The sequence below is a fragment of the Cannabis sativa genome, chromosome 6, assembly GCF_029168945.1.
Source record: "Cannabis sativa cultivar Pink pepper isolate KNU-18-1 chromosome 6, ASM2916894v1, whole genome shotgun sequence".
Classification (NCBI taxonomy): Eukaryota; Viridiplantae; Streptophyta; class Magnoliopsida; order Rosales; family Cannabaceae; genus Cannabis; species Cannabis sativa.
Window position 1 is genome coordinate 35,526,014 of NC_083606.1, and position 14,680 is coordinate 35,540,693.

General features: G+C 46.0%; 1 protein-coding gene across 1 annotated transcript in view; it reads left to right on the forward strand.

Annotated features, from left to right (window-relative positions):
- The first annotated feature begins 369 nt into the window (after nt 1–369).
- Nucleotides 370–14,680, forward strand: part of LOC133039243 (uncharacterized) — a 68,127-nt gene continuing 53,816 nt past the window's right edge. Inside the window, exons 1-4 of the mRNA XM_061118091.1 lie at nt 370–549; nt 916–1,045; nt 1,088–1,371; nt 1,681–2,031. Coding sequence (XP_060974074.1) covers nt 370–549; nt 916–1,045; nt 1,088–1,371; nt 1,681–2,031 — 945 coding nt within the window. The remainder of the gene's footprint in view (nt 550–915; nt 1,046–1,087; nt 1,372–1,680; nt 2,032–14,680) is intronic.

The following is a 14,680-nucleotide window of genomic DNA, read 5'->3' on the forward strand; positions in this document are numbered from 1 at the left end:
TGGGTTAGGATCCCTCCGTACGAGCGGACCGCACCTACTCAGATCTTTCTTCAGCGGGCCTAGACCTTCGCGACTTATGACAAGGCAGATCTCAACGTCGGGGGATTAGTCACGACGGAGAACTGCCGAAAAGCCAAGCTGATCCTGGCGCATAAGTCGGTGGAGGACTCCAACCTTTCTAAGGTCATCTGCCCGAACGTGAGGGTTCCGGCCGCGAAGAAGACCTTCCGGGATGAGATTATTGCCACCGCGAAAAAGAAGTTCCAAGATTACCTCTACCGGAAGGCCCAGGAGAAGGCTTATACTAAGGCCCAGGCGGCTTCCGGGAGGCCTCTTCGCGTTGGGAGCCCAGTGGAGAGAAGGAGCCAGATGGCTGCCGGGAGATCCCTTCGTATTGGGAGTCTGGTTGAGAAGAGAGCTCCTGGGCCAAGGCCTATCGTCCAGGTGCCGAATACAGGGGCCCCTGATGCCAGCACTTCCGGCTCTGGTAAGTCCCCTTTAGCAATACATTATGTCCCTCCTGTTAGCGAATATGCTAGCCTTAGGCCTGTAGGGTTCGATGAACGTCTCCTTAGGTTTAGGATGCCCTCGACCCGGTGGGGGGATCATGCCAAGGATTATTATTTCTCCAACTTAGGAGATTATCTAGGTCGGTCCCGGATGGGTTCTGGACCTCCGGAGCCCGTTCCCTTAGACCCTTCGGCCTATCTTTCTTCTAGCTGGTTCCGCCCCTCGGAGAGCTATCTCGGGGATGATGCAGCCAGCATTAAGATTCGGAACTTTGCTAGGGCCGAATTAGAGAGTCATGGTAGGACTATTTTGATTGCTTTTTAAGTGTTTGCTGCTTTCACAGATATTCTAACACTTAACTCTTTTCTTTTGTTGCAACAGCCAATTCCATGGAGGCAATTTTAGCCACCGTTGCTAGAGCTCACACTTCCTGATGCTCCCCTTCCTCCAACTTCTTCCCAGATGGTTACCCCTGCGAAGGCTTCTTCCAGTGCCCTTCCTGAGGAGGAGGTACTTCCTGAGGAAGCTAAAGAAGGTCAAGAAGAGCAATGGGCTCTTCCTGAGGAAGTTGAAGAAGGTGAAGAAGAGCAAGAGGTTGCTTTGATTCGCAAGCGCAAAGGCAAAATGGTAGCTGAGGAGGTACCTAAACGGCCGCGGAGAGTGGACACTCCGGCCCTGAGCCATGATTCCGGGATCCCTCCCGAGGTGGAGGAATTTACAGTGTCTCCCAACATAGTGCTGACTCCGGTTCCCAGAGATGAGGCGAGGCAGGAGCTTCGGATAGCCAAGTACAATTACGCCATGGACGAGTACTCTCGGGGGTATGCTGAGGTGGAGGCCTTTAGGAGGGTTTTGCGAGATGTAATGCAAAATACCCTTAACGATCAGAGCTACCAGAACCCGTGGGATCTAAACCTGGACCCCCTGTAGGACTGGTTTAATCGTTTCCTCGGGCCTACCTTGGCTCCTTTTGCTGCGGAGATAACCGGCGAGTTTGTCTCCCAGCTAACCCGGTGCGCCCCTAAGCGGTTCGCTGCTTGTGCATCCTTGAACTCCGTCTTTCAAGTTCAGGATCTCAGCCATTCCTTGACTGTGGTAAGTATTCCGTAGTTTACTTCTTTCCTCATTATTTTTCTTAAGGACTTTACTCACTCTTGCATCCTTTTCCAGCTTGCTGCAGAGGCCGGCCGCCTTTCCAAGAACCTAATCAATCACGGCTTCGTCTTTTCCGAATTTGGGGGCATAGACGAAGTCGTGAAGACCCTACAGGACCTGTCTGCTGAAAGGCGGACGTTCCAAGAGGAGGCGGCGCGGCAGGAGGCCCTTGCTAAGGCCAAGTTCGAGGAAGAGGCTAAGCAAAGGGAAGCCCAAGCGGAGCCGATGATTAGAGAGGAGGTCCTTTGGAGGGACAGGCTGGAAGCCAAGCACCAGGAAGCACTGAGGGCGGAGGGTGAGGCTGTTGCCAAGGCCAGGCGTGAGCTTCGGGAGGCTAGGGAGGCCTTAGACGAAATGGCTGCCAAGGTGAAGTCTTTAGAGAAATTGCACCAGGCGGACTTGGAGTCAAGGGCAAACTTTGCCGTGGAGCTGAAGGAGCTTAAGGACTTTAAAGACCAAGCCTTGAAGAAGGCTAAGAAAGATGAGCTTCTTTCTCCCGTCTCCTGCAACCGATGCATTAAGCGCTTCGACGATGGCGTTTATATGGCCTGGTCAACAAATCGCCAGAGTATCAAGCTCGACTTCTACCCAAAACCCACGAAGATGATTGCCAAATTCTTGGAGAAGAAGAAGAAGCTTGATGCCATGCTGGAGGCGCGCATTGGTCCTTGCCTTCCTCCTCGAATTGACTAGGCCGTTCTGAATACAACCCAGATTTTTCTTATCTCTTTTTTTTCATTTACAGCTAATTCTCTTTTATTTAAGACAATTCCTATTTACATAGATGTTTTATTTTTTGAGGGGAAACAACAGTTAAGGCCTTTCCCTGGGCCCTTTGTATACATTTATAATTATATTTTGACCTGCCCTTAGGGCTAGGATTTTTATATATATATGATCCTTCTTGATGCACATATTTTTCTTTTTTGGACCTGCCCTTTGGGTCAGGATGTTTATACATATGCTTTTTTTTTTCTTTCATGCATACTCCTTTTTTTTTTTTTTCGACCTGCCCTTTGGGTCAGGATGTTTTACTTTTGGCCTGTTTTTCGTCTGTCCGTGTGGTATGCCCTAGTACCCCCCTGAGTGGCATGGAAACTTTGTTTTTAAGGCGCTCAGTTTTATTTAAAATACAGAGGCTGCATACACTTAGACGGTACAACCCTTTAAACAAAACCTAAGTTACACTTTTGGACTATTGGTAATATTTTCTGAGGTGATCAGCGTTCCAGGCCCTTGGCACAATGGTTCCATCAATCCTTTTTAGCTTATAAGTGCCCTAACTGATTTTGTCCTCGATTTCATTTTGTCCGTCCCAATTTGGCCCAAGTACCCCCACTCCGGGTTCTTGGGTGGCTGGGAAGACTCTTCTTAAGACCATATCCCAATAGCAAATTTTCTGTTTTTAACTTTGGAGTTAAAATATTTGGTCACCTTCTTTTGATAAGCTGCCATCCGTATTTGTGACTCGTCCCGGAGCTCTTCAACTTGATCCAGCGCCTCTTGTAGTAAAGCTTGGTTTGTAGCTGGATCGTAAGTCGTTCTCCTGTGGGACGGGAATAACGTTTCTACCGGGACCATCGCTTCACAATCGTACGCCATTGAAAAAGGCGAGTGGCCGGTCGTGGTTCTGGGGGTCGTCCGGTAGGCCCATAACACTCTTGGCAACTCTTCCAGTTGTTTTTGCAGGCCAGCAGCTTTTTCTTTAAGGTGACCTTTAGGATTTTATTGACTGCTTCTGCTTGTCCGTTCGTTTGCGGCCTTGCCACCGCGGAGAAGCTTTTTACTACTCCGTGTTGGTTGCAGAAGTCAGTAAATTCTTCGCAATCAAATTGCTTTCCATTGTAAGAGACTATTTTGTGAGTCAAGCCATATCCACACACTTTTTTTTACGATAACAAAGTCTAGTGCTTTTTTAGCAGTTATAGTCTTCATGAGCTCAGCCTCCGTCCATTTGGTGAAGTAGTCTACTGCTACTATTGCATACTTTACTCCTCCCATTCCTGTTGGCAGGGACCCAATAAGATCTATTCCCCAAACTGCGAAGGGCCAGGGACTAGTCATCAGGGTAATTTCATTGGGAGGAGCTCTCGGTATGTTCGCGAACCTTTGGCACGAATCACATTTTTCGACGTAGTCTATGCAATCTTTTTTCATTGTTGGCCAGAAGTATCCCTGTCTCAATATTTCCGTTGAGAGACTGGGTCCTCCTGTGTGATCTCCACAGAACCCTTCGTGGACCTCTAGCATAATTTGTCTAGCTTCAGGGTCCGATACACACCTTAAATAAGGCATGCTGAGTCCTCTTCGATAGAGAATTTGATCCATCATTACATAACGATGAGCCTGATACTGAATCTTTCTAGACAGTGCCCTTTCTTGGGGCAACTCACCTTTCGTATGTATTCTATGATGGGGACCATCCAGTTGGGTTCTTGCCCAACCGCTATTATGGCCTCTTTTACTTTGATGCTTGGCTTTGCCAAGCGTTCCACGGGTACCACCCCCAGCCCTTCAATTTCACTATCTGAAGCTAACTTAGCCAGACAGTCCGCGTGAGCGTTCTTTTCCTGGGGGATTCTTTCTACTTTGTAGTCCGTGAACTCGTGGAGCAGCTCCCGGACTATTGTTACGTGTGCGGCCATTCGCTCATTGCGTGTTTGGTACTCTCCTGATATCTGATTTACGATCAGCTGGGAGTCGCTGTAGACTTCTACTCTTTTGGCCCTACGGCCTTCGCTAATCTCAGCCCTGCTATCAAGGCCTCATATTCGGCCTCGTTGTTTGAAGCTGAGAAGTCGAACTATAGGGCTGCCTGGAGTCGAAGTCCGGTCGGGGATATCATCGCAACCCCCGCTCCGGATCCATTTTCATTGGAGGCTCCGTCCACGAACACTTTCCATGTGGGGATCGACGGTATCGGCGCATTCGCGGTTGCCTCGACTTCATTGCATTCGTTGATGAAGTCCGCCAAGGCTTGGCCTTCTATGGAGATGCGGATGATGTAGTGTAAGTTGAATTGACTTAACTCCATTGCCCATTTGAGGAGCCTTCCGGATGCTTCTGGCTTTTGTAGGACTTGCCGGAGTGGGTGATTGGTCAGCACCTTAATTGGGTGCGCTTGAAAATATGGCCTTAATTTTCTTGGGGCCATTAGGAGGCAGAAAACTAGTTTTTCGATGATGGGTACCGCGTCTCCGCCCCTAGGGCAGCGCTGACCGCGTGCTCGGAGACGGCCAGATATAGGAATAGGTCCTCTCTGAGAACGGGTTTTGACAGGAACAGAGACTTGGCCATGTGTTCTTTCAATTTTCTGAATGCCTCCTCACACACATCCGACCATTCAAATTTTTGGCACTTCTTCAATATGTTGAAGAAGGGGATGCACTTGTCTGTGGACCGGGAGATAAAACGGCTCAGGGCAGCAACCTTTCCGGTTAGGCTTTGCACGTCTTTATGCTTCTTGGGGGATGGCATGCTCAGGAGAGCTTGGATTTCTTCTGGGTTTGCCTCAATCCCCCTCTGGCTGACAATGAAGCCCAGGAACTTTCCTGACTTGACCCCAAAGGTGCATTTCTTTGGGTTGAGCTTCATTCTGTATCTCCGGACTACTTCAAAACACTCTTCAAAGTCGTCTGCATGGCTATTGCATGCTTTAGACTTGACGAGCATATCGTCCACGTACACCTCCATGTTTCTCCCTAAGAGGCCTTTGAACATCCAGTTGACCATTCTCTGGTAGGTCGCACCGTCGTTCTTCAGTCTGAAAGGCATGACCAGGTAGCAGTATACCCCCTTATCGGTCCAGAAGCTAGTGCACTCTTGGTCCGCCGCGTGCATTTTTATCTGGTTGTACCCGGCGTAGGCGTCCATGAAGGACAGTAGTTTGAATCTGAAAGTGGCGTCTACCATCTGATCGATCCTGGGCAGAGGAAAACAGTCTTTTGGACAAGCTTTGTTTAGATCAGTGAAATCTATACAAACTCGCCAAGTCCCGTTAGGCTTCGGCACCACGACAGGATTGGCTAGCCATTCCGGGTAGTATACGTCGCGGATCATGATGTTTGTCAAAAGCTTGTCCACCTCTTTCTCTAGGGCCTCGGCCTTTACTGAATCGAGGGGGCGTCGCTTTTGTTGGACTGGCGGCATGTCCGGGTTGATGTTGAGGACGTGGGTGATGACATGGGGACTTATGCCAGTCATGTCCTCTTGGCGCCATGCAAAAATGTCGATGGCGCCCTTTAGTGTTTTTATTATTTTTTCTTTTTCCTCTGGATCTAGGCTCTTTCCCAGCCGGAGTACTTTGGTGGAGTCGACGTCACACACTGATATCTCCTCGACATCCTCCATTGGTTCTACAATTTTTTCGGACCCCATTCGGGGATCCAACTCATCTTCTTCAGCCATTTCTGGCTCAATGGTTTCCCGGACCATCAGTACGGGCAGGTGGGTTGCAACGTTGTAACATTGCCTTGCCTCCCCGTGATTTCCTCTCACCGTCCCTATTCTAGGTTCCTGGGTAGGAAACTTTAAGCACAAGTGTCATATAGACATGACTGCACCGAAATCTACCAGGGCCGGTCGGCTGAGGATCGCATTGTAAGCGGTCGGGCAGTCTACCACCACAAAAGTGTAGTATTTGAATGTGCTTTGGGGGGTGTCCGAGCACAAGGTGACGGGAAGTCTCACTTTCCCCATTGGGATGAGCGTCGTTCCGTTAAACCCTGTGAGTTGGGAACCACTGGGTGAGAGGTCTCGGTCCGTCAGGCTCATTGCAGTGAAGGCCTCTTTGAAAAGTAGATTTACAGAACTTTCGTTGTCAATCAAGACTCTGGCCACCACTTTATTGGCGATGCGGGTCTCTATGACCAATGGATCATGGTGGGAAAAACGTACCGTCTTGGCGTCTTCTTCCGTGAATGTGATGGGTTGATCCATCAGCCGCTGCCTTTGCGCTGGGAGTTGAGTGACCTCCCAAACCTGATTGTGCTTTACGGCCCCCACATACCGCTTCAATTCTTTGCGGGTGGTTCCTCCAATATGAGGTCCTCCTGAGATGATGGTCACTCTCCCATTGGGTCTGGGAGGCAGACCGGGGATATGCTGGGCATCTCCGGTGGGAGAACCTGGAGCCAATACTCCCGCTGCACCCCCTGGTGTTCCCTGTGGAAAAGCCCCTGTCGCTTGACCCGGATTAAGGTGAGGCAGCCGATTCTTGATCCACTCATAGAGGTTCCCCAATCGGATTAGGTTTTCAATCTCATCCTTGAGATTTTTGCATTCATTGGTGTTGTGCCCAATGTCGTTGTGGTACTCGCATCTTTTGTTGGGGTCCCTCCGGGAGCTATCTTTGTACAGGGGAGGTGGTCTCCGGTAGTGGGTGTTTTGCCTAGTAGCAAAGTACACACGCTCTTGGGAGTCTGTCAACTCCGTTTACTGGGTGTACTGCGGAGTGTATCCCCTTTTTTGTCGCTTCTCCTCCTTCCGAGTGCTGCCTTTGGAGGATCGCTTACTCCTTGAGCCCTGGGAAGGACCTGCCAGGCTGGCGGTTGGAGCGGAGTGCGAGGGAGCTTGTCCATTTATCCCCGAGGGATTTCCAAAATGGGACGATGCGGGGGCCAAGGCCTGGCCCTGACTTTATCTGGGAGTAGCAGAGAATTGTATGCCGCTCATTGGTGGAGCCGCGGTCGGGACAGTACCCAACGGCGGGGCTCCGGGCATATACCCTGCTATCCCGGTGGAATAGTATCCTCCATAGGCCACTATTTGGGCCTCTTCAAGGTTGATGTATTTTTGGACTCTTTTCTGGAAGTCCTGAAGGTTTGCAGCTCCTTCCTGTTGTAGTTCATTCCAGAATGGAGTCCCTATACGGATGCCTGCCTGGAGAAGGGCAAGCTATTGTCCGTCATCAACTTTCTTAATTTTCGAGGCTTCCTCTCGGAACCTCTTTATATAATTCTTTAAGGTCTCTGTGGGCAGTTTCTTGATGTTAGTCAAGGCAGTGACCTCCAGGTTGACATTTCTTGCGGCGACAAACTATCTCCGGAAGTTGGTCTGTAACTTGTTCCAACAGCCCACGGATCCTGGTTCCAGCTTCTTGAACCATTCCTCCGCGGACCCGCTTAGAGTAAGCGGGAAGCACAGATATTTTGCGTCATTGTTGACTCTCATGACCGTCATGACACGGTTAAACCGCGACAAGTGATCGCTTGGATCGGAGTTCCCAGTATAAGCTGCCATTTCGGGCATCTTAAAGTTCTTGGGGAGCTCTGCTTCTAGGATGTGCTTAGCACACGGCTCTCGGTCCTCACAGTCTGAGTCGGAGTTGTCACCTTTCTGTCTCCGGGAGACTCGGGCGATATCTTTTCGGAGTATGGTGAGTTCGGCCATGATTCCTTCATTTAACGTTCGCGTGGAGACCGCGGGTCCGTATTTCTTTTGGTCAAGGTGATCCCGGAGGTCACCTTGATTCCCATTGATTTGATTTCTCAAATCAACGGGAGGACATCTCTGTCCTCTTCTCCCTCTACCTCTGGGCTCCTGTTGCACGGAAACGCTTTTTCGGTCCTCTCGATTCTGAGGGCCAAGACTCCCTTTTTGGAGTTTGCCCCTCTGCGGACCTTTCCCTTTCGAAAAATCAGAGCGGACCTTTCACGGATCCTGTGCCTTTTTCTTTCTCCCAGGGGTAGAGGTAGGATTTTTCTTTTGGTTCCCTTCAGTGGGATACCTTATAGGGCTAGGTTCCCTAGACTTTTGCTGTTGGGTACTAGGCGAGGATTCCTCTGGTTCCTTGCCAAGTCAAGCAGTCATTGCCTTGGGATGCACGTGGATGCCTGCCGCCTCCATGGCTTTCTGCATGGCAAGCATTACCTCTTGCATTTTTTGGTTTTGTGCTTTTTGGGCTGCGATCTCAGCTTCATGATCGACAGCCTTTTGTCTTAGAAGCACCAGCTCTGAGTAACTACCTTCATCATAGGCGTACTCATCGAGGTTTCCCTCGTAATCATCATCAAGAATTCCTTCTTCTTCCTCAGAGCCCTCAGCTGCTCTTGAGGCTACGTCTTCCTCAATCGGGTCTTGAGCATCTTCTAGAGGGCGAGGTTGACGAGTGCTTCTAGTTTCCACCATTGTTGTAATGTAAAATTTGTTTACAGAAGCTTTCTTCAGCTCTCAATGAAAGCACCAAAATGTTGACTGAGGTTTTCGGCAACCAATAAAATAATAGAAGATTAAAGAGCTGTAAGAAATTAAGAGAAGGATTTTTACGTGGTTGGGGCTTTAATGAGCGTTAGTCCACGAGTCTGTATTTTTATGAGTGTATTAAATACAGAGAATGTTCTTGGTGAGTATTTACTCTTCTTGCACTTATGCAACCAAAACTTCTCGACCCCATTTAATGAGCTTTGAGGGGGTATTTATAGTGTTTTTGGTGGGATGATCCCCAGGATTATAGTACATGTATTTCTGTAATTATCCATAAAGTTGGGTATTCCCAATGAATATACCATGGGTAATGCATGGTCAAATCCCTAGGTGCTGTAGGGTTTTGGAATGTCCTTATTGCCTTTTGACTAACTTGACTCTTCGCAGTGTAGCCGTCAATAGACTTAAGTGATCATAACTTCGTAGGTGCAGATCGGGGGTTGTGTCCTCAGACTTTATTGCGTGTGGCAGTCCCAACACGTTTCCTCCCATGCGGCATTAAATGCGAGACGACTGCTCAGGGGAAGCCTGACACCTCGCGGAGATGCTTTGATGTTACTTAGGCCTCCGGGAGCGTAGGGGACTTTGTATGCCTTCTCCGAAAGGCAGGTCCCGGATGCTGCCTTTCTTCATAAAGACTTAGCAATTAATTCATGTTAAGATCTTTTGGTCCACGTGTCCCTGTCCGGTTGGTCCACGTATATTGGGCAAAATCAGGGGCAACAAAGACCGAAAACCCAATTCTAGATTTTTATATAGAAAAAAACCGACCAAACCAATCGATGCTCAGCCCTAATATAGTTTATGCCAACACTAATGAACCCCAAGAAGGTGATGAACTCAAAATTGATGTAATTTTCACTTTAATTTTAAATTTATTTTTGTTTTTAATTACTTAAATGAAGTTTATTCTTTATACATTTTTTTTTCCTTTTTCTGTGAATTTATTGTTTATTATTTTTATTTTAATATGTTGTTGGAGACATAAATCAATAATATTTTGTTTTATTTTATTATTAGTTATATGAAAAAAAAATATCTTTTAAAAAATATTAAATAATTTAATATAAAAAAGTAATTTATCTAAAATAACTGATCCAATCCACATTTTTACAGATTGGATTTGAGGTATTATGTAGATTGGATTAGATCTAAAATATGAAATTCGCACTTATTGAGGATCAAATGTAATATGAACAAAAAACTACGGATTGAATTCGATGAACACCCCTAATTTGAATCCTATTTTCGGCGTGTTTAAATTTTTCAAATTTCTTAAAATTTTACAGGATATCTTAAATACCACGTACATAACTATAAAAAAAAAATAAACTAAAAAACTCTCTCAAATGGCGAAACAAATAGTAGTGCATGACCCTTTCTTTTGAAATAGATGCATCGTAAATTTTCTATCAAAATATATTACTATTTTTTTGACATTGAAATTATATTAATTTTTAAAAAAATACTAATTTAGAGTTAATAAAAAAAATACTGATTCAGACAAGAACAAGAAAAAAAAATAAAGTAATTATATTTTTTTGGTTATTATCAGTATATTAAATAAAAAGTGGTAGTAAAAAAAGTTAAAAACATTTACATGAGATAGCTATAAGCAGAAAGAATTAGTAATTTAGGTGGCGTTTGGTAATACTTTTGTAAAGCCCGCTTAGTTAATTTGGAAATTAGCAGTTGTTTATGTTGATTATGAGATTATTTATAGCTATTTAAATAATCTATTCTACTGTTATTTATGTTATTCAGTATCTTGCATATTTTGCATTTCCGGTGTCCGGTATTTTGGAACTCGGCGTTTGGCTCAGTAGAAATCACAACTTAGTATGTTAGTAGTTTGGGGACGGGTTTTAGACATTGGGAATGTCGGGAATGGCCGGGAATTTAGAATGTCCCAAAAATACCCCGTTAGTATGATTTATGTGGTTTTATGGTGGAGGGGCAAAATGGTCTTTTTGCCCAATTAGTGCTTTGTCTTATGTGAGTTTTAAATGGAATAAATGTTTAATTTAATGGATTATTTATGGCTGAAATGTATTAATATATGTGACTTGTTTCATTTATTCATTTTTACAAAAAAAAACACTAAGTTAGAAAATTAGAAATTTAAAAGAAAAGCTCTCTTTTCCTCTCCATTTTCGGCTGGGTTTTGGGGATTCAAAGGTTGGGTTTTTCAAGCTTGATTCATCACATTGTTAGGAACTCTTGATTGTGGTATGTATCTCTTACTTGTCCTTCTTTGTTTTCTTGGAATTTTGATAAAAAAATGAGTAAATGCATGTTAATTTGAATGTTGTTGCTGCTGAGTTTGATTGTTGATTTCTGAGGTTAAATCATGATTTTTAGATGTTAATTAAGCTACTTGTGGTGTATGATTCCTAGGTTGAGCATGCTAGAATTTTCTTATGCAAAAGTTTGGTTTTCAAAGTAAATAATTGACAATTGGTGGCTGTAGTTGTTGCATGAACTAGGTTTTGTCTTCTGCTATGTTTTTATGCTTGATTATGTAATTCTAGGCTAGCTTTGAGGCTTGTGAGTGAGCTTTAGCCAAGTTTGAGTTTTTACTCAAAGCTTGGAGCTCACATGGTGATTTTTGAATCTGTGATTTCTGGGTTAGTTTGAGGCCTTAGAAATGTTCTAGGGAGGGTATAGAACAGGTCTAGAAAGTTTGGAACCAATTGGGGTTGAATTGGTCGAGTTATGAAAAATTTGGTTTGCTGCCTGCGAGGAACCGGAATTCCGGTTGTGCATCCGGAATTCCGGATGAGGGTTCTGAATTTTCCAGAACCGGAATTCCGGTTGGGCAACCGGTCTACCGGTTGGGGAAAATTCAGGGACCCTAGTTTTCCTCGTTTTTATGTTTTAGGGGGTATTGCCATGCTTTTTATCGATAGGGAAACTTTTAGTTCCAAGTTTTAGTCCCCGGGAAGTGATTTAGCGTGTCACTTATAGCGTTGTGATTTTTATGGTTTAGGAGCCAGTAATCCGCCGCTCAGCTTCAGTTCCAGTCAGGTTGACCGGCACACCTGAATTCGGAATCCAAGTAAGATTAGTATAACAGTATGCATATGTAGATTACATGTTTAGCGAGCATGTAGGAAGCCTATTAGATTACATTAGTTGTATGTTGGCTTCGAACCATCCAACCCTATCACGTCGGTACAGGCTGGAGTATGACCAGCAGCCAGAGTATGACCGGTTTGACCGATCAGGCTGACACTTGGTTGGTGGTTCCGTGCTATTGACGTATCCCGTCGGTGCAGGCTGGAGTATGACCAGCAGCCGGAGTATGACCGGTTCGACCGATCAGGAGGATATAGTAACACGTCGGTACGACAGCCGGAGTATGACCAAGAATGAGTATGACCGGTTCGACCGATCGTGTTGTTACGTGTCAATAGTACCGTCCCTATGAACGTTCAGAACTCAGTACCATGTTGGACATGGCAGTAGTGGCTCAGTACCATGTTGGACATGGCAGTAGCGGGACTGAGTATCGTGTTGGACACGGCAGTTAGTATTATGTATGAGTATTATTATGCTTTTCTTACTGAGTCTGTCGACTCACAGTTCTACGTTGATGTGTAGGTAAAGACAAGGCTAGAGCTGATGGACCGTGGGCGAGCTTATGAAGGTTGTACATGTCGGGGCGGTTAGGCCTGGAGCGTACGATCATCGGGACAGCGAGGCTGATTTTGTAACTGGTCGTTAGACGACATTTATTTTATGTATCAGTTAAACAGTTAAATCTTTTTGTAAATGATTTTATAATCGGGATCCCGAGTCTTTTGTAATATTGTTTTATAAGTTTAATTAAAAAGCAAAATTTTAATTAATCACGTTTTTCCATAAACCTCGTTGATTAGCAACGAGCTGCACAGTACGTTTAAAAATCACGTAATACGCCTAAGTTAGTTAGGGTGTTACAATTTGGTATCGTAGCCGCTGTGTTGTCTTCCGAAGATCGTCACGACATGTACAATCATCATCAGCAGTTAGCTCGGTTCACGGTTCAGTAAGCCTTTATTGCTTTAGTAGTTTATTTTATTCAGTTATGAAAAAGAAAAGCCTGTTAGGAAGCATGTTAGTAGCCTGATAGTAGAATAGGCGCATGTTTCGTTTTTAATTTCCAAATTAAGCGGCATTAGTAAAGCTCTCGATGATCGTGACCTGAAGTGCCAACTCGGGATTTCGAGGCGGTTCGGACTAGATGGACGCCAGACGAAACATTAGGAGTCAGGGCATCTCAGTCGGGTCAGATCAAGGTCGAGGAGCTCAGTTCCCCTCAAGTGTTTCGGGCCGAGGTAGAGGTCCCAGGGGCAGGGTTTGCGGTTGGAGGATGTTAACTCGCCGCAGGCTGCCCAAGTCAATGAGGAAGCCCAGAATTGGGAAGTTACGGTTTGCGGAAATGCAAGCCCAGATAGAAGAACAAGACCTCGAGATTCAGAGGTTGAGACAGCAGGGTGCTCCTGCAGTTCCAGTGCCCGTAGTTCCAGTGGCACCTGCCCCTGCTGCCCAGGCCGAGATAGTGGTGGCGGCCAATAGATTGGAACTTTGGTACGAACGGTTCCGGAAGCAGGCACCTTTGATTTTCCTGGGAGGTCCGGATGTAGTGAAAGCCGAGCAATGGCTGACGGTGATCACCAAGATTCTGAACTTTATGGGTGTCACCGGGAACGACAGAGTGGTGAGTGCCACTTTTCAGTTTTAAGAAGACGCTCTGGTCTGGTGGGACATAGTGTCTCAGATCCATGACGTTATCACTATGACCTGGGAAAGGTTTTAGGAACTCTTCAGCGTTAAATGTTATAACGAGGCGGTCAGAAGCGCCAAGAGGAAAGAGTTCGCCCACCTGACCCAGCGAGAGAATATGAGCATGACGGAATATATTACTCAGTTCAGCCGGTTGGTGAGGTTAGCCTCGGGATTTGTGCCAACCGATTTCAGTAAGAAAGAAAAATATCGGGATGGACTTAATGTGAAGATCAAGTATGACCTTATGATCACTACCGACGATAAGACCATCTATGCTGAGATGGCGGAGAAAGCATGGTGAGCTGAGGGCGCAGTTAGATGTATGTGGAATCAGTTAGGACTCCGGAATGTGGCGGGGCTCCTACCCCTCCTGCGTCAGGTTTCAGCAGGGGAGGTAGTGGTTCGGCCATGGACTGGAGGAGGAAATCATCCACTGCATCCGGTGGCTCGAGACAGGACAAGAGGTTCCGAGGGAACCAGAATCAAGACGGTCGTCAGGGTAGTGTTGAGACCCGTTATTCCTACTGGAGTGTCTCATTAGTAAGAGGCACCCTATGGATGAGTGTTTAGGTCAAGGATGTCTGGTGTGGCAGCCAGAGTTTTTAGAAAATTGGAAAGATCGTATGATAGATATGAATCAGGGTTTGGAACCCTATTACTTTGCGGAGAATTGGTTATCTCCAATAGGTGAATTAGGTCTATGCCGATCAGGATAGATGGTAGAGAGTTAAGTGCTGATCTGATAGAGATGAGTTTAGTCGAATTCGATATTATTCTAGGAATGGACTTCCTATCTAAATATTCGGCGAGCATTGACTATAAAAGGAAGATGGTTTTCTTCCAACCGGAAAGTGAAGAACCGTTTGTATTTGTTGGTTCAGTTCAGGGATCTCGGATCCCGGTGATCTCGGCTATGTCAGCGAGAGAATTGTTACACGGCGGTTGCTTAGGGTGTCTGGCCGTGGTGGTGGACACCACTCGGCCAGATACCATTCGGCCAGAAGACATCAGAATGGTTCGGGAATTTTTGGACGTTTTTCCC